General features: G+C 42.9%; 1 protein-coding gene across 1 annotated transcript in view; it reads right to left on the bottom strand.

The window, feature by feature from the left end:
- grik4 (glutamate receptor, ionotropic, kainate 4) overlaps positions 1 to 18,422 on the bottom strand; it is a gene marked incomplete at its 5' end in the record, with an annotated part of 106,900 nt that overhangs the window by 37,474 nt on the left and 51,004 nt on the right. Inside the window, 3 exon segments of the mRNA XM_071520537.1 lie at positions 10,755 to 10,859; positions 11,583 to 11,735; positions 14,964 to 15,125. Coding sequence (XP_071376638.1) covers positions 10,755 to 10,859; positions 11,583 to 11,735; positions 14,964 to 15,125 — 420 coding nt within the window.

Raw genomic sequence — 18,422 nt, forward strand, 5'->3', positions numbered from 1 at the left:
AGGGGAGAACGGAGGAAAGCTACAGAGACACAGAGGATGCCGGTGTGAGCAGATTACGGATGTGAATCTCTCCTTAGACCAATTCGACATGAATCTCGATATGTAGTTAGAGATTCAGTACAGGAAAGATATCTTTGAGTAGGGTAACGATTCAATATGATTGCATTTACTTTTCATTTGATCTTATAGCATGTGATTCGAAACGATAAACTGATATGATACATTTCGCTTTGATTTGTTTCAGTGCCACAAAATGTGTTACATTTTTACTGTGACTCATGATGTGTCTTTGTGTGATATTTCTCTGGAGCTTTGACAACATAAATAAACTTCTCCAGTTCCCCAAAATTTTTTGTCTTTCTTATTTTTTTTTGCTTCTGATTGACATTGCAATGTTTCACTTGCTGTAGAACAAACAACTCAAATGTATACAAGTGTGAAAAAGCTGGGAATAATTATCATGAGTAACCAAAGTCTACAAAAAACGTCCTGTTGTTTGACAGCTTCAAAGAACTTTGAATGCATGAACACCTCCAAATCATTGCTTTGAGTCATCAAGTTGTGCCAATGAATGTTCCCATATCAAGTGAACGTTGCATAAGCTGTAGCTACATTCACAAAGGAAGTTGTAGCTGAGTGTGACATGGTGGGAGAAAGAGAGACTAAAAAGAAAGCAACACTAATATAGAAATCAATGTCCATGATTTTGACTGTTGAATCAGGTTTTCAAATACCGTGTGACAAGAAGGGGCTGGTCAAAAACAGGTGCTGATGCCATGGCTTTGTCCTTGCATATATACAAAACAGATATATGTGAAAAATAGACACTTAAAAGTTTGATTTTGTTGTTACAATCCACTTTGAACGTCTCAGAAAAGGAAAACTCCATGTCAAAAATTATGTAAATGATACCACCCAGCTTTCACCCAGTCCTGTACGTTTGAATGGCTACAGCTGTATCTTGCACAGCTGACCCAGTCTCCATGATTAATAGTTACATCTCTAGTGTAAATGTCTTTGTGTGTGTGTGTGTGTGTGTGTGTGCATTACGTGTTTGAGAGAACAGGGGCAAAGACAGAGAGCATTTGCCTATGTGCATGCATGCTGTACGTTCATAGTGGGGCCAAGGCTAGCCTGTAACCATCAAACCCATTCATGTTCAGCCAGACATTCTAATTATACTTCAAAAGAAACACACTAAATTACATTTATGAATTGGGATTAATATTCATGCACATTCAAGGAAATGAAATGAGATGAAATCTAATAAAACTGATTGAAGTCTTTTGCTCATAGACATGCTGCCGCTTCTCAACAGTCAAAGCCTCTCTGACCTCCAGGACTTTCTGCAGCAATGAGGACATTTAACCCATAACAGAGCAAGCTTTGTGTGGAATAAACCGGAGGAGACAAAGCTCCTCATTAATTGATCAATGAACTTGTTACTGAACGAGATTTAGCCAGGGGAAAAGTGGCTTTTATAATAACACGGTATATAACAGTTTTGTAGAACAGAACTCTTTTCCAAACAAATTTAAATCACGATTTAATAAAAAATAAAACCAGTGCGCAGTGAACAGAGAACATCATTAAAACAAGGGAGATTAAAGCAACATAAAAGAAGTAACTACACCAGTAAAGCGTGAACATAAAAACAGCAAGCAAGCATTTAAAAATGTGCTGTAGAAGTGATAGAAAAGATGATACTGAAATTACAGCACCAGCTTGAGGAAGATTATTCCAAAGCCTAAAGGCCCTGCTGGCAAAGGACACAACACCTTCAGTCTTCAGTCTACACACTGGAATGACCGGTAATGGAAAAAGGATGGTACAATAGCATCAGTGATAACTGTGTTTGATGGGTGACTTTCAGAAGATAATGTGGTCTGACTGCTGCAGCAATACTTTGCAGCTCCATGGGCTGCAAACATGAACTACACACAAACACAATAGTAATAATCACAATAAAATCCTACTCTAATGCTGAATGCTAATATACTTCTGAAAGTTATCGGGATATGACTCGCAATTTGTGTGCACCCAGCTTTTCTGTAAATGCAATACTGCATTTAAAGACACATAAAAATTAGTCACAGTGAAATTCAACTTCCAGGTCAGGAATTAGGCATTCAAACACCTTTATATCTAATTAAAATTGCCACCTCTTGCAATTTGGAAATTGCTGTAATCAAGGTTTTCAATTAGGCAACCCTGCACACACACACACACACCCACACCCACACCCACACCCACACACACACACACACACACCCACACACACACACACACACACACACACACACACACACACACACACACACACACACAGTCACATTGAAATACTAACTGCACAGCTGGGAGAGATCAGAGGGTTTCTGAGCCTACTCTCATCTTGGTGGCACCAGCTCAAGCATCAACCCTTGCGTATTAGACCGTCTGCGTCTATCAGCCTCGGTATAGAAGTGCTCATCTCTGCTGGAGCCCGAGGCAGAAAGAAAGATCCAAGCTGTGCTGTGGTGTGCTGAGCTACACTGGGGTCCTATGATAATGTCCTTCGAGGAGAGAAAAGGGAAGGGTGGGGGGGCGGGCTTGACACCGTCAACCTGCTGTGTGCCACCCCCCCCCCCCACACTTCTCATCTCCGTACATTTTTCCCTCTTTCCCTCCCTGTACCTATCTCATCCCTCGCTCCCTCACCATTGCAGCAGTGGGGGGAAATTGAATTGAGTGCATCTGCATCAGCAGCAGTGGGGGCAGCTACAGTAATAGTGTTCTCAGAGAGTGAGGGGGAGCGAGGCAAAGGGGAGGGGAAGAAAAAGGCAGATTGCCGTAATAAACACAGGAACAGCGCTGACAGGAAATAAATAAATACAATAGAAAAGAGGGGGGGATTGAACGAGCACATTCACCCTTTAACTGGAGAAAGTCTTGTGTAAAAAAGTGGGGCCCATGCAGTGTGTGTGTGTGTGTGTGTGTGTTTGTGTGTGTGTGTGTTTGTGTGTGTCTAACGTGTTCCAGGCACTCAATATTCCCTCAGATACAGTGAAGGAGATAAGGACAGAAAAGGGTCTTCTGCTCCCTCGCCACCTCCATTCCTTGGCTCTACCTCTAAGACCTTGCCACAAGGACAACCTGACACTTAAGGTATATTAAAAAGGCATAGTGGGGAAGAGCAATCTGGGTTTAAATGTTCAAGTGGTAATTCAAGGAATTGATCAGGATGTACCAGGATAGGTCTGGATGATTTAACAGCTTATTGATGAGGAGGCAGATTATCTCTTTATAAGGATTTATTATGGAGACATGCAAATGCACAGAAATGAGAGGATGGAACTTAAATCTGTGGGAAAAAGACAGCATTTTAAAAAATTTATAACCAAGTAGTACTGCAACCAAGAATCCTGTTTATTTATATCAGATGAAAACAGAGCTTGAATTGAGGTTGGTGCTGAGAGACTAGTAGTAAGTGGGAAAATGAGCAAAATGCCCCATTGATTGTGGTGTAGAAGATGCTCCGAGTTTTCTCCACCTGAGGTGGGAAGCTGATCAGCTCTTTGTATTTAGGCAATTCACTTTTAATGTTGCAGCAAATGAAATCACCTCTTAAACTTAAACTAAAAATGAATGAGTTGGGAGACTTGCTTCCTTTTTCACTAACTGAACCTGCCAGTTGTTTGGGCAGCTTCTGCATTTGCCTAGGGAGGGATTTCTATTACTTCAAGAATAATGGAAACACATTTTGTACTAAAGTTGATAGGATTACAGTTTATGGACAAAGACTCCCGATCAGGAGAACAGATTTTTAAGAAGACACACACTGTCATAAAATAAGGATACATTAGAAAAAAGGTACAGTCCCAGTGACAAAAGGTACAACTCTGCACCTTATTTCCTGAGCATGTACAAAAATGGTTACAAAAATACCTGAACAGTCTCCATGGGATCTTTGACTTTTATTAAGCTAGGGTTAGGGTTAGGGTTAGTAGTGATAAACAGCTAGGGCTCAGCCTGGTAGCCATATTCCCTTATCAGGAATGCTGGTGTGCAGCAAACTCAGAAAATCTGAATGCTGAGGAGCGAGAGTAATCCTTGTTTGTCTGAATCAATAGTCGCAGCTTATCCATTTTCTTCCTATGATAATGCACAGTGGAGAAACAAACAGAATCCAGCAAGAGAAGCACAAAATCCATGTCCTCTGAAACAGTGAAATAGGCAACTGTCTTATTTACTTACTCTCTGACTGTCGGTCTTTTTGTTGGCCGGAATAGCTTTTCTCACAGCGAATTGCAGATCACACATCAGCGCTATCAACCTTGCAATCTCGATAAATAAAAATGAGAATGTATCACAACATACCATGAAGTAACATGATGCTAGAACGTCAATGCCAAAATCATTCTTGTGCATCGAATTTTGCCAGCCGCCTGTGAACTCGATAATGAGAACAATTTGCGGCGGGTCACGCTGGAGTCTGACTCCTGCCTCTCCACTTCTGCCCCCTGTGACCTGCCATAACCTACTACTCCTTCCACCTGACTCTCTAACTCTGAATATTTCTGACTTTCTCTCTCTCTCTCTGTCCCTCTCTCTCTCTCTCAGGTGGTTTCTATTCTGGAGCCTTGATTAAGTACCTCCATTACAAAACTTAATTAGTGATTCTCCTCTCTGCAGGAAAAGGCCAAGACTGTTCTCAGCCCACCTACCCCCTGCAGCACACAGAGACACATATACGCGCATGTGTGCATACATGCAGACACACACACCCACACACCCACACAGACAAATGCACATATAGACATGCAAATACATTGGCACACAAACTACACTCTAACCAGCTTACATAACACCCGTTCCTCTGCTTCATACACACCCGCACGCACACACAAACAGATAAAACCCAGTTCTGTACCAGGCAACAGCTTGCCTACCCCAAAACTGCAATAATTACTCATGTTACAGCTTCCTCCAATTAACAGCCATGCTGCTGTCAATGAGCTCCATGTAGAAAACCAGAGCCAGTCCATGGAGGCCAGGGGCTACAGAGGGGCTGGACGGCCCTGTCAGGATGGGGGTAGCGTGTGGTGCGGAAGGCTGGCAGGCTGCAGTGTGTTTGCTTTGGAAAGGGGGTGTGCCCCTGCTAGACATGCATAGATTGCGGTGGGCTCTTTATGTGTGTGTGTGTGTGTGTGTGTGTGTGTGTGCCTGCAGAGCCAGCAAGCAGGGCGGCGCTGGATCTGGGGCACCGAGACTGGCACCAGGCCCAAATACAGCAATCACATCATTGCTCTCACACACACAAACACATCCACACACGGGCACACAAAAGGACATGCACACTATGAACTAATGTCAGATAGATCAGTCAGAAGTCCCATAGCTGCCGGCTACAGCCAAGCATCACAATAAAAGTGACAATTGCACTCATACTTCTGACCCCCAAAAACAGAATAGGTGGCAATCCATTCTAGAAACAAGGGCTAGAGTTAGGAAACGACTCAGTCTCTCCATGTTCCTGGGAGAGGACGATGCAGGCTTTGCTTTCCGTGGGACAGGTTGAGTTATATTATCCATTTATATACATCCAGAATGATACTGTTTTACAGCGTACCCCTGGTGTTCGCACCATCTGGAGAATATACACTCACAAAAGCTGGCACGTACATACAGTATACGCACACACAAACTGAGATAGTTCTTATTAGGCTCCTTTATCTAGCTCATTACACCAGCTCATGAATGGACGAAACAAAAGGCTATAGAGGATTACAGCCAATTCTCCTAAAATAATATGATTAGTCATTCCAACAAGGAAGAGAACGGGAGGTCGGCATTGTTGTCTTTACCGTTAGGTGTTTGGAGAGCTAAAATGGTGTGAGGAGAAAAGATATGGCCCCCGTTGTTATGTGATATGTAGTCATATCTTATTACTTTGTGGTTGTAGTTTTAAGGCTTTTGTCTTTGCCTCTTTTTTATCTGTCCTATCCCACCCCCTTTGACTCTCTCTCTCTTTCTCTAATTCTACTCTCCCCCTGCCATCCTCTCTTCCTGTTCCCCATCCCTCTTTTCCCTCCCTCTCTCCCCAACTGCCACTGCCTCTCTCTCTCTCTCTCTCCCTCTCTCCGTGGACTGCTGTTGGCCACAGGTGCCAGTGGTGCCTTGGCCACAGGACTAACGGTGCCATGCCAAGTCCTTACACCATCATCATTGGCCTACCTGGCTGCCAGCACAGGGGCAGCTGGGAAATTTGCTGCGCCTGCCAATTCCGAGCAAATAAAGATTATTGCGCAAAACAGCCACATCATAGTCTGGAAATAAGGTGGACTTACTGAACAGTCATCTCAAATGGTTGTTTTCAAGCTTCAGGCAATTAGTGACATTTTGCTTTTATGTTAGTTATGACTCTAGAGTGGAGTGAGGGAATTTGATCATATTGCACTTCTCAGTAATTCAATAATGAATAATTCAAACAAAACAATTTAATGACCACTATTATTTAATATACTGTTTTAGAGTTCTGAATGCAATGAATCAATTTCCCACAGCGTTCCTGTTTATCCTTGTGGGCTTACATTTGCTTTTCAACTTCTCCCACTTGACAACAGCATTTGTTTTGCACTAGCACAACAACGTACCTTGTCTTGTCTCCTGCCAATGATTAGTATTCTAATCACAGCTAATGGCTGCGTCTTAGAGGCAAAGGCAAAGCACATCAAATGGCTGGTGCTCATTACTCATTAGCTTATGAACTAATATAGAAAACTCCTGATGGAGAAGTAATAACTGCCATGATATATAGATAGATAGATAGATAGATAGATAGAAAGAAAGAAAGAAAGAAAGAAAGACAGAAAGAAAGAAAGAAAGAAAGAAAGAAAGAAAGAAAGATGTAAGGAAGATAGATACATAGATAGAGAGAGACATAGATAGACAGAGAGAGACAGTGAGAACAGACAGAGCAGCAGGGAACAGTTCTAATGTGTGAGAATGCCTGCCAGAGGAATTCAATTTGGGACGGTGATTGGTTGTGGAGTGGTGAACCCCTGGGGAGCTGATGGGCACACATGTGGGACGATCTGTAGCACAGCCACAGGGCTTGGGATGAGCGGATGATGGGTGAGGCCAAAGGGGGAAAGAGGGAGGGAGTGGGGCAGAGGAACGGAGGTGGGCGGCTGTGCTCAGTATGCCTCACTGCTCTCCATCTCTAGAAAGCGTTGCATAAAACTTGTTTCTTCTCTTCCCAGGTCCCATTCTGAAAGACCTCTCACTTTACTGTGCGTTTGTTGGCTAGACACAGTGTGGGTGTTGCGGGCTATGGTGCTACTACTGTATTTTCACCAAACGAAAGGCCTGAAGTATCAACTTGTCATGTGTTGATCTGCACCATTTCTGCATACACTATTGGTGTGTGTAGGTGTGCGTGTTTGTGTGTGTGTGTGTGTGGGCAGTAAGCCACCTTTCCTGTCTCTGCCAAGGCATTGGCACCTCCAGCGTCTGCCTGGCTGAAACGGCCCCATCCCAACAGCATGTGGGAGGTGTTAGTCAACAAAACAAACAACACCCCCACCTAGTCCCCATCTAACACCTTGTCTCTCCCCATTAACGTAACTGGCAGGCCTGTTTTATAATACTTCTGGTTGAAATCATCACATTAGACCTGATAGCATTATCCTTCTGCTTGACTGGCCCAGTGCCAGAGTAAAGGGGAGACGCAGACAAGGTTAATAAAGGCAGATGGGCCACTGTCTGCCAGTGTTTGCCTGGTTGCTGAGGTAAGAATTTTGTCACTCTCAGGCAGGAACTTCGACACCTATTTCACAGAAATCACCCCGACTGAGAGGGTCAAATGTTTCAAATCAGAGGTGGGAAACTCAGTTATTCCATTCTGTACGGTGAAACTATAAGACTGTTTCTCAGCTCATAGCAGAGTCATAATAGAACATCTACAGCTACTACTAAAAATGCTGTAGATAAGAAGCCACAAATACAGCTATCTGCTGCAATGCAGTGATAACAGCTCATTGGCTTAAAGATAAGTAAATAACCATCATACACTTACTGCAGTACTGACAGGAAAAGACACAGTACTCAGGGAAGCAGGGGAATGCATATTTTAGCTGTCAGGGTGAGAGACAGGCGTTTCCAGTGGAAATATGATGTATTTTTTTATATAATACTATAACAAAGAGCATAGACTCGGGGGGATTAGACTTATCAGTTTACATCAAGCCTCAGGCATTAAGTTGAAATGTGAAATATCGAGAGTCACGACATTAATAGAAAGAAAACAGGGGTTTAAGAGCATGCTGTATAAACCTAGTACACAGTGTCAGCTATGTCAAAGAATTGTGTTTGGCATTCAGAACGGTCTATCCTGTTCACTCACAACAAGGCATGCATAACTAGGAAAGACGCCAGCAGATATTTAGTTGTAATCCTTCCATTGTACAGATTGGATGGGAGTTGGAGAGAGGCAGGAGTCAGGAGTGAAAAAGCAGAGTAACTAATTGATAGTTAGACAAAATGCACTAGAGCAGATGCATTTGTATGTGTGTGTGTGTGTGTAGCAGCCACAACACAGTCCGGTGTCTAAGGTCAGGGCCATGCTAAGTCTTTCTAGAGAGTAACTGCTGGAGCCTCACTGCCTGTACTAGGACACATCCACAGGCTAACCTGCTATCCAGCTAGCCGGACAGCACTGCACAACAAAATGAAACACAGTGCTGAGAAAGATACACTATCAATGCTGTCAAGGCCCGCTCTGTGGCTGGCATAAAAGCTGTCCTTCATGTGTAGCCAACAAAATGCAGGTGGAGGCAAAAAAAAAAGAAAAATAGCGGTACAGAGCTGCGTATTGACAATAACCATTCCCTTGTTCTGCCTCTTCTATTGTACAGCTTCCAGTTTGAAGAAAAAAGTCCTTATACTTACATTTTGATTCAGCTCATACAGTTTGGCTCGTGTGATACCATAACCAACCTGGGATTTTGTATGTCATGCTTCAATTTGGCTTTTGTTACATACTGTATAAAACGGAATATGATGCGGGAAAATGTGCCGAATGTCACTACAGTGGTAAAGCAACATATTGAGAAACAGGCAGTCGAGGAATGGAGTGGAGGCATTATAGAAAATTCCCTTTCATACCTGTTGAATGAGGACATACGCTGGAAACAAATAATCAATCTGATGCAATTTCTTAGCATTACATCATCTGAATTTGTTTTCAGTAAATCTAATAAACTACAACCATCCATTTTTCACAATAAGAGCACGGCTATTTTGATTGCAGGTTTCACTATCCCCACTGACACCTCCCCACCTACAGTACACACAGTTATGACATTTTGTATAAAATCACCATCTAACAACAAAAACCTTCAGATGGGGTTTCTTGGGATCCACTTCTTATCAAATGGGGGTCTGTGGTCTAATGCTTATATATTTGGGGGTTCTTGACATGAAGAAGTTTGGGAGAAAACCCTTATGGATACATTGTCTATTCAGTACTGAACACCACTGTATGCTGCTCAAGGCCTCTGGTCAGCCCCACCACTATAGGCTGGAACTGGGACTATAACCAAATCTGCCTGGACAGGCCCCAGCAACACCAGTGCTCCTCTGCCTGAGTGATGCCGATCAGAGAGTCATTTAGTGTCAGAATGTAAACATCCCGCATAAAATGAGATGCCAGCACCGCCTCAGTGACAAAACGTACAGCCTTTTTTTCTGAGAGTGAGTGATGAGCCAGGAGGACTGCTAAACACAGACTTTCTATTAGACTAATTATAAGCAATCCTGGATTCAAAAAATAGCTATTTCCATGGAGACTGTGACATTTCCATGGAGACCCGAGACTTGACTCAACCCACATCCTTCACACCAGGCCAATTATTAATTTCCAGCATAATTGTAAACAGCATGCGCATTTTTTTTTTCAATTCAACCATTAAAGTTAAAACCCATGTTTGTAACTGTAAGATGTAACTCAATATATTTTACTTCTTGGCAATGATAGAATTTCACTATCATTGCCCTATCACAATAGACTTAAAATGTATCTAATCAAAAGCAAATCCCGAATTATGAGATGAGTCTGGAAAAACAAGCACAGCAGCAAAACCAAAAAATATTGATTTATTTTTTGAGATGTCTGGAAAAAGAAAAACAGCAGCAAACCCAAACTTAAATTTATTCTTCTTATTTCTTTTTAACTTAAATTTAGTCTCTGTAAATCTATGCCGCCTTGCACCCTCAAAAGGGCATCCTTAATATTTGATAATACATATTTCTGGCCTCTGGCACCTCTGCACTTCTGCCAGAAGGGTAATGGGGATGTTTGCACCAGCAGACATCAGTTGGACAAGTGTTATCATGGCTCCCCGCTGTGCTATCCAGCTCTGGTTATATCGCCACCATAAAGACAACTGTCATATTTGCCAGAAGAACAGTAGTGTCCTGGTGGGATCAGGACAGTTGCTGGAGAGCTTTGTGTTCAGTTGAAGCAGGCATGTTATGGCCAGTGTCTATCTAAAGAGGAGAATGGAGGAATCACTTCACAAACACTATACACTATTTATATGCAAATTCGAAGAAGAAGAAGGGAGTTGCCATGGAGCATTAAAACTGAACAAACAGCATGAACTTTGTACTACATAGGAAATGCTGTTCTGACATTGTTTGAATTTCACAGCATGTGAATAATTTGAAGATGGATAATATAAACATTAGAATTGTAAAATCGGGAGTTACTTTACCTGCCTTAGGCCGTCCTTGCTGTTCTGCATGATCCTCAGGGCGTAGTTGGACCGCTGGCCTTTGCTGTTGAATTCAATGTGGCCTGTTAGACCGTCCAATTCTACCTATCCGACACAGAGACAGACACATGTTAAAGGCCTTGCCCGGAAATCCTGTGTGTCCCTCTCGGCAGCAGCTATTATAGATATGAATTAAGGCTGGCAGTATTGGCTCAGCATCAGCTTTCTGAAATATGTCAAATTTGAAATGATAATATGAAGACAGTCCATAATATCTTCAAATTACTGCATAACAGAGGAGCCATTATTCACATCATCTTTCACTAAGAGAGAAAGACAAACAGTATGATATCGAACACATGTCACACCGAAGCATCTCGATAGCCCAATCACTTCCATTTCTCCCTAATAGGAGTACACGTTTTATCCACTGACAGCTCATCTTTATCTCTCTATTCTCTATTCTCTACTGGTATAATTTAGAGAGATGAGATACACTGGCCTAGTGGGTAGTGAGTATATTTTTTGAAAAAGATGAGAGAGCAGACAATACATTATTATCTGCCATCACAGAAAATCACCAGGCTCTAAAATATCCCATTAAACATAGAGAGTAAAACAATAATTAATGTCTCAAAAGGCTAGACTGATCTCTGGCGTTATCTAATTTGTGCTCTTTCCTGCTTTTCCAGTAGTTGCAATAGTAGGAGTGTCAGAAAAGAGTTACGAAGATAAGAAAGAAAGTAAGACACAAATGTGCAAAAAACACACAAGTTGAGACCAGTAATGCAGCCTGTTTTCCCTCCTGTCCAGCAGAGGCAGTCTTACCATCCTCAGGTAGTTCATGAGGCTGGTGCCGTGCTCCCAGATCTTGGAGGACTTGCAGGAGAGCTGAGTTGCGCCAACGTTCTGGCTGCGGTTCAACTCCTGGACCGCTGCCACCACCGCATGTACCGCATCAAACAGCAGGGCTGAGGAGAGCTGCAGAGGGGGAGGGAGAGGGAGAGAAAAGGTGACTACATTATGCAGACACACAGGCACCCAAACACAATCACACACACATACACACACGTACACACACACAAAACTGCACAAACGCAAACCACACAAGTGTAACAAGTCAGGGATTTGCGGTCAGTGAAGGGTTAACCCATCCCTAGAGTGGCAGTGAGATTATTCCATTAGATCATTAGAAAGTCTCTGATCTGCTGACAGTGTTGAAAACCATCTCTCTCCCTTCATCTCTCTCCATCTCTCTCTCTCTCTCTCTCTCTCTCTCTCTCCTCTCTCTCTCTCTCTCTCTCTCTCTCTCTCTCTCTCTCTTCTCTCTCTCTCTCTCTCTCTCTCTCTCTCTCCCTGTCCGTCCTTCCCACTCTTATCCCCAGTGGAGCTGGCAAACCCTGACCATTCCAATTACCGCCTGCCTCTCCCAGTGAGGGCCAGAAAACAGTGGGAGAGGCAGCGATTCCCCTCATCTCCCCTGTACAAACAGCCTCATCGTCACTACCACTGCAGCCCGCTATGTAAATTGGATTAAAATGCATGATGCCCTGCATTAAAAGCCAGAGGAGAGTGAGCGTTTCACTGCTGTGCATCTGTGTAATGGAGCTAGAGGAGGCTGAAATGGCCCTGATGTTTGGTGGATATTGATACAGGGCTTAGAGTGATTGTGATGCATAGTAAATATTGCACACCAAAGAGAACTGCAATATGGCCATTAAACTGTGAAATCGTGATGTATCACAACCTTGAATCACCTAACATAATTGTCGGATTGCACATTAAAAGCAATATGGTGTACACAAACAGGCTGTGAAAACATTACGGGCCGTCTATCAATCTAATTTAGATTTGACATATGGTAATAATGTCTGTGATGGGGAAGAGCAGAGGAAGGATAATGTCAAACCACAAGTCAACATTCAAATTGGTTATGATAGAATGGCAGAATGTTACAAATACATGTGAATATGTTCCATTCTTATCGATGAATATCTATGCATAAAACTAATAAAGTAATGACATTTGCTCATATTCTTGTCACTCAGTGTCTTAGTCTGAGTCTCTCTCACTCTCTCTCCCTTTGCTCACTATGTTTGTTTTCTTTGTAGCACATGGCTGTTATCTTTTTATTTCTGACACAAAACATCTACTGATTAATTAGAGATAACTGCTAACATGTAGGACAAAAAGCAACAAGAGTAACACATCTGGTCGCTAAAAACAGCCATTGATTTCTCACAAATCCTAATTTTCTTGAGGGCTTAATTAGGAAACAAAAATTCAATAAAGCCAATTAATGAATCCTTTTTCTGTTTGAAGTCAACAGAAAGAAAATGAAACAAATACGCTCGTACATATATACCCATCGCCCCCTTCTGCCTCACACAAGCTGGGTGGTGAAATAGGTTAAGAATAGTTCATACACAGCGTGAAAATCATGTTCTGCACCGGGTTAGTCAGTAGGATACTTCTGAGCCACTGGCAATTAGAACTGGTGACTAATTAACTAATAACTAGGGAGAATAAAGGCTGATGAGAGCATGCTAGAACATGATTAACTCATTTAGACATGCCTATAGATAATATGCTGTCTTTTGACTAATTAGGTCTGCAGGAAATAGTAACTGCAGGGCCTCACATGCACAGCGAATGCATAGGACTGACCTCTGTATGTGCATGTGTACGTGCACAGCTGAGGCAGTTAATGCATTTCAAGATAATGACTTAAGAGGATGACTTATGATTAAAGGACAGAATAGTTTGTAGAGAACAAAGGATTACGCCAGCCAACTCTGAACATAGAAATGTATCTGTCCCATAGGCAAAAAATGCAGGCTGGGTGGGAGCATATAGGAGCAGAAGGGGGTGTAGTGCGAAAAATTGATGCAGGACAAAATATGTTGCATTAAAATATGATGCAGCTGCAATGATTTTTACAAACTATAAGCAGTAAAAGGCAAAATAACCGTGCAGATATACATGCAGTGCAAGGCTCATCATCTTTAACAATGCCACTGGGACTAAAACATGTCACTGAGCAGGTAAACAAGATGGCACGGAATAGTTTTATGTTAGAGAAGATCAAACCAAAACAAAGGCTGAAAAGCTGCAGGTACAACAGTATTTCTTATAAAACAGGCCTAATATAGTCCGTAAGGCTCATACTGTTGGCACACAAATGCCTGAGTTGCATTGGGCTGCGACAGAAGGGGTGCTGTGCTCAGGGGTGAGGATGGAAACATCTGTGACATAGAGTTCAAGGCCACAAGACATCTTCTGAACATTTATTAGATTGAGATTGTAAGATTTAATACAGTAGTCCTTTTAGTATGTAAGCTGACATTCACTAATGCACAATGGCTTCTCGAAGTGTGCAACCCTGACCGGTATGGATATATCAGTATCAGGCTCTCTTCCCTGCCTTTTTGCATTTCGCTGTATTTCCATAAAGCATCAGTTGAGACAATGCTTGCGTCCAAATTAATGAGGCAGTATAAAGTACATGGTTGACTAAAAAGTAAGACACTGTCTGAGTTAAACAACCTTGGAATCATCATGCTGCTGTTACAGAGATTCAAACAAAGACTTTAAAAATTTTCTCTCCTAATTCTACCCTATAGTTTATAAAAATAATGAGTAGCAACAGTCATTCACAACCATTTTTCAGCAGGAGCACGATGGTCTGAGGCTGCTTTGAGCTCAGTCACTTTCCAAATACACAAAGCTTACTGTGACAAACTGTGAAACTGTTGAACTGCTGAAACTGTTTAGTCGTGAACAGTGGTGTGTGATTCAAGGGGGGTGGCGTGAAGGTAAATTGCTCCTTTGCTTCACATTTCCTCTGAAGCACATTTAACATAGAGGATGCCATTATAAATGTAATAAGGAGGATGCCAAACTCTGCTAATGAGGTGTCTGACAACAACTATCTACAGCAACACCTGCAATTATAGAAGTTAACTGGATAAATGTCATCCCTGTTTATTTCAGAATCTTTGTTTCTTAGTTGCTTCAGTGTTTTAGTTACAGAGTTTGAGAAATAACATGAGGATGAGCAATGCCTTGGAAGGCCCTGTTGGGACTAAGTGGTGACTTTAGGTTCATCCATCAATCAAGCTCCTTCTCCAGACATAGCCTAAGATTATTTGGGTGACCTTGGTCCTCATTGTGTGTGTTAGTGTGTGTGTGTGTGTTGTGTGCACCTACTGGTGTGCCAGCAAAGGGTGCATGGTCACAGTTCTCTTGCCAGGAGCGGTTGAGGCTTAGCAGAAAGTCCTGGAAAAATGGATGAGTTCTGTTGAAGACTGAAAAACCAACTATGTTGACTCGCTGGTCCGCCACATCGTCCAGCCGGAGCAAAGAGAATTCCTGCAGGGCAAGGAGAGAGAGAGAGAGAGAAAGAGAGAGAGAGAGGGAGAGGGAGAGAGAGATTATTAGGTGAACTTAGATGACTTTAGATGAAAGCTGTCAAATTCGACTTTACAGCATCAGTTTAAATGATAAAATAATTTACTAAATTACTGTCAAGGTAAAAAGGGCACGTGTTCATCTAAAATTGAACATGTTTACATCCAATTTAATCTGTCTCAGTTAGTTTTCATTAACTTCCATTATTCCGGTTGATTGACATTAGAAAGCTGCAACAATTTATTCATTTCCACCGTTTAGCTATGCATTACTGTGCAAATCATGCATTTCATACCGGCCATATGAATTTCCTGACATACAGGTCATTGTTGGAATTTTTAATAGCAATGCACATAAACTGGAATGAGAGAAAGAGACAGGGAGAGACTGAGACAGACAGGAGACAGAGGCAGAAGCAGAGACGGGAAGAAATTGAGACCGATAGAAAATTGAGAAAGCAAGATAGAAATCCATGGCATATTGAAATGCTCCAGGTTGGGAGGAGAGGAAAATACAGGTATTTGTTATTGGCTCTTTTGCTCTAGGGGCTAGCTGGTTTCCCACCGCCTGGGGAACAGCAGACAGGGGACAGGCAGAGATAGAGATGGGGAAGAGCGGAAAAGAGCGGAAAAGAGCGGAAAAGAGCGGGGTTGGAGGCGGAACGGGGGACGGACATCTCCTGAAGGTTAATAGAGGTGTCAGAACCCAGTCCCCCTCAGGTGGCAGCCTTCGCCTGGCAGAAGTTGTGCCATCTAGTCTATGACAGCCAGACCGAGAGCCCAGTCTACCTATCTGTCTGTCTGTCACCAAGGCCAGGGACTCCGATGATAAGTGGGGGCGGAGGGGAGACGGAGAGGTGGAGGTGGAATGGAAAATAGGGAGACGGGGTGTGAAAGGAAAGAGGCGGTGAGAGGAGGTGGGAGGATGTTCAAAGGTAAGGATGCAGGGCAGTGGGCAGGGGAGGAGGCAGAGAGGAGGTCAAACAGAGGGAAAACTGGACAAATGCATATGGTGCGGGTTAGAATGGTCAATAGGGAGCAAAAGACAAGTAGAGGACATGTTAGAGGTGTGTGTGACCAAATTTGAACCAAGTGGGAAAACAATTGTCTCCCGAGCAACCAAGGGGAGGCTGCTCACTAGTCAGACAGACTGGATTAGAGCCCGAGTAACTCATGCAGCAAAACAAAATACATCCTCTAGTCAGTCAAAGGGGAATCTTTGCTGGCTCCTGGAGATATCGAAGTCTCCACTACACAAAAATGATAAATGGGAAAATGGTAACTGGCTGGTTTGATCGGAAAGAGGAGGACGGCTGAGGAGGGATTAGAGAGAATCAGATAACGAACATACAGACAAAAGGAGTGAGTGAATGGGAATGTGGAAGTAACTGATAAGAGGGGAGGTGGACACGCTGTAAGAGGCCAAAAAGGACCAAATCAAAGTTAGAAACTGAGATTAATCACTCCACTGTGAAGACTCCAGTAGGTGACTCTGCTGACACAGACTCGAGCGAGAGGAAGAGAGAACGAAACAGCGGATATTGTGTGGGAGGCCTATGACCCCCGGGTGCCAACCTCTCAGACACAGAATGAAGCCTTGAAATCCCAAGGGGTTAGCCACGCTAGGATGTAGCAGGGAACCTCTGACACATGTCAACAACAAGCAACTCTGTCCAACTCTTCTAACAAACTCATTCCAAGGGAGAGTGATGAGAAGGCCACACAATTATAGGGGGGTAAAGGGAGTGGTGAAGGATGGCAGACAGAGATAGAGAGAGAGCGCAAAAGACACACAAAAGTCACACAGCACAAAGAGTTGAAGAATCAAAAGAAGAAAAGAAGAAAAATACAGAACAAATGGAAACAAAAACACAGTCGATAATTAAAGATAAAGTGGGCAGAAGGACTGTGAGAAAGTGAGTTTTGGTACTGGAGAGTATGAAGAGGAGACAGTATATCATGATTTGGGGAAGAAAAAGAGTTGTGCACAATACACAATTAGAAGGATATGTATGGCCTAATTGGAGAATGAGACATTGAAGTGTAAGGGAGTGCTAGCTGCTGTTGAAACTTCAAGAGACAATTCTGTTAATGACTAGGATAATGGCCTAATTTTCTTTTAAGAGAAGAGGTAGTCTGCTCTGTGTAGAAGTATCCTACTGGGTTTGAAAAATATTATTCAGTGAGAATTTGATAGCCTGACTCTCCCGATTTTCCATTTTACTTTGCTTCATAGAAAATTGTAATTCAATCCAAGCACTGGATATAAATTGACCGTATGTCTGAATGAAAAAGAGACCTAAATGCAGCAGCTTGAGAAACAAACTGCCCCATCTTAAAAAGCTAACCATCTATGAGATCCCCTAGTGAAAAAGAAATCATATTTGACAATCTCCTCTATTGCACTTATCACAAACTGAAAACAAACGTTTGGGCCATAATATCATTGATTCATACATGTTATGGAACCCGTTGGCTGTTCCTTCCCCTATCTTTAGCTCTCCCTTGTGGGGCCTGACAAGTCTATTGGGAGTGGCCACATAATTACTGGCTAAGTGTACTTTAATAGATCATTAGAGGCAGGGCTGTGCAAACGAGCCTATCATTAAGCATGCCCCTCAAGGGTGCCTCCATGTATACAGTGCATGCGCATACACACACACAAGCACATGCACAAACACAAACTGGAGAGTGCATGTGCTATAATTGAGCAAAAGACACACACACACACACACACACACACACACGCACGCACACACACACACACACACACACACACACACACACACACACACACACACACACACACACACTGAAGACCAAGGTCACCAAAATATCCTTAGGCTATGTCTGAAGAAAAATAATGTGCCGCATTTGTAGGCTTTCAGGGCAAAGAGACTGACACACACACACTCACACACACGCACGCATGCATGCACGCACCCACGCATGGCCGGACACACACACACACACACACACACACACACCACATCCCTCCACATGAGCAATTATGCTCTCTTGCATGCTGAATAGGCGGTGTGGAATGGAGAGTGTGGTGGAGGACAGTTGGTGCCCAGCAGTGAGGAAATGGAAAAGGCAGAGTTGGAGGGTAGAAGAGAGCAGTAGAGAAACCAACTGTCATCACTGAAGGTGCAAGAAGAGTGGAGCAGGAGGAGAAGGATGATGAGGAGGATAGAGAGAGAGAGAGAGAGAGAGAGATAGGAGTTGAATCGATGAAAAGAGGAAGTAGGGGAGAGAT

The sequence above is a fragment of the Centroberyx affinis genome, unplaced genomic scaffold (genome assembly GCF_046629955.1).
Source record: "Centroberyx affinis isolate AG114_WGS23_722 - 3 ecotype Tasmania unplaced genomic scaffold, CSIRO-AGI_Caff_v1 ptg000807l_1, whole genome shotgun sequence".
Lineage (NCBI taxonomy): Eukaryota > Metazoa > Chordata > Actinopteri > Beryciformes > Berycidae > Centroberyx > Centroberyx affinis.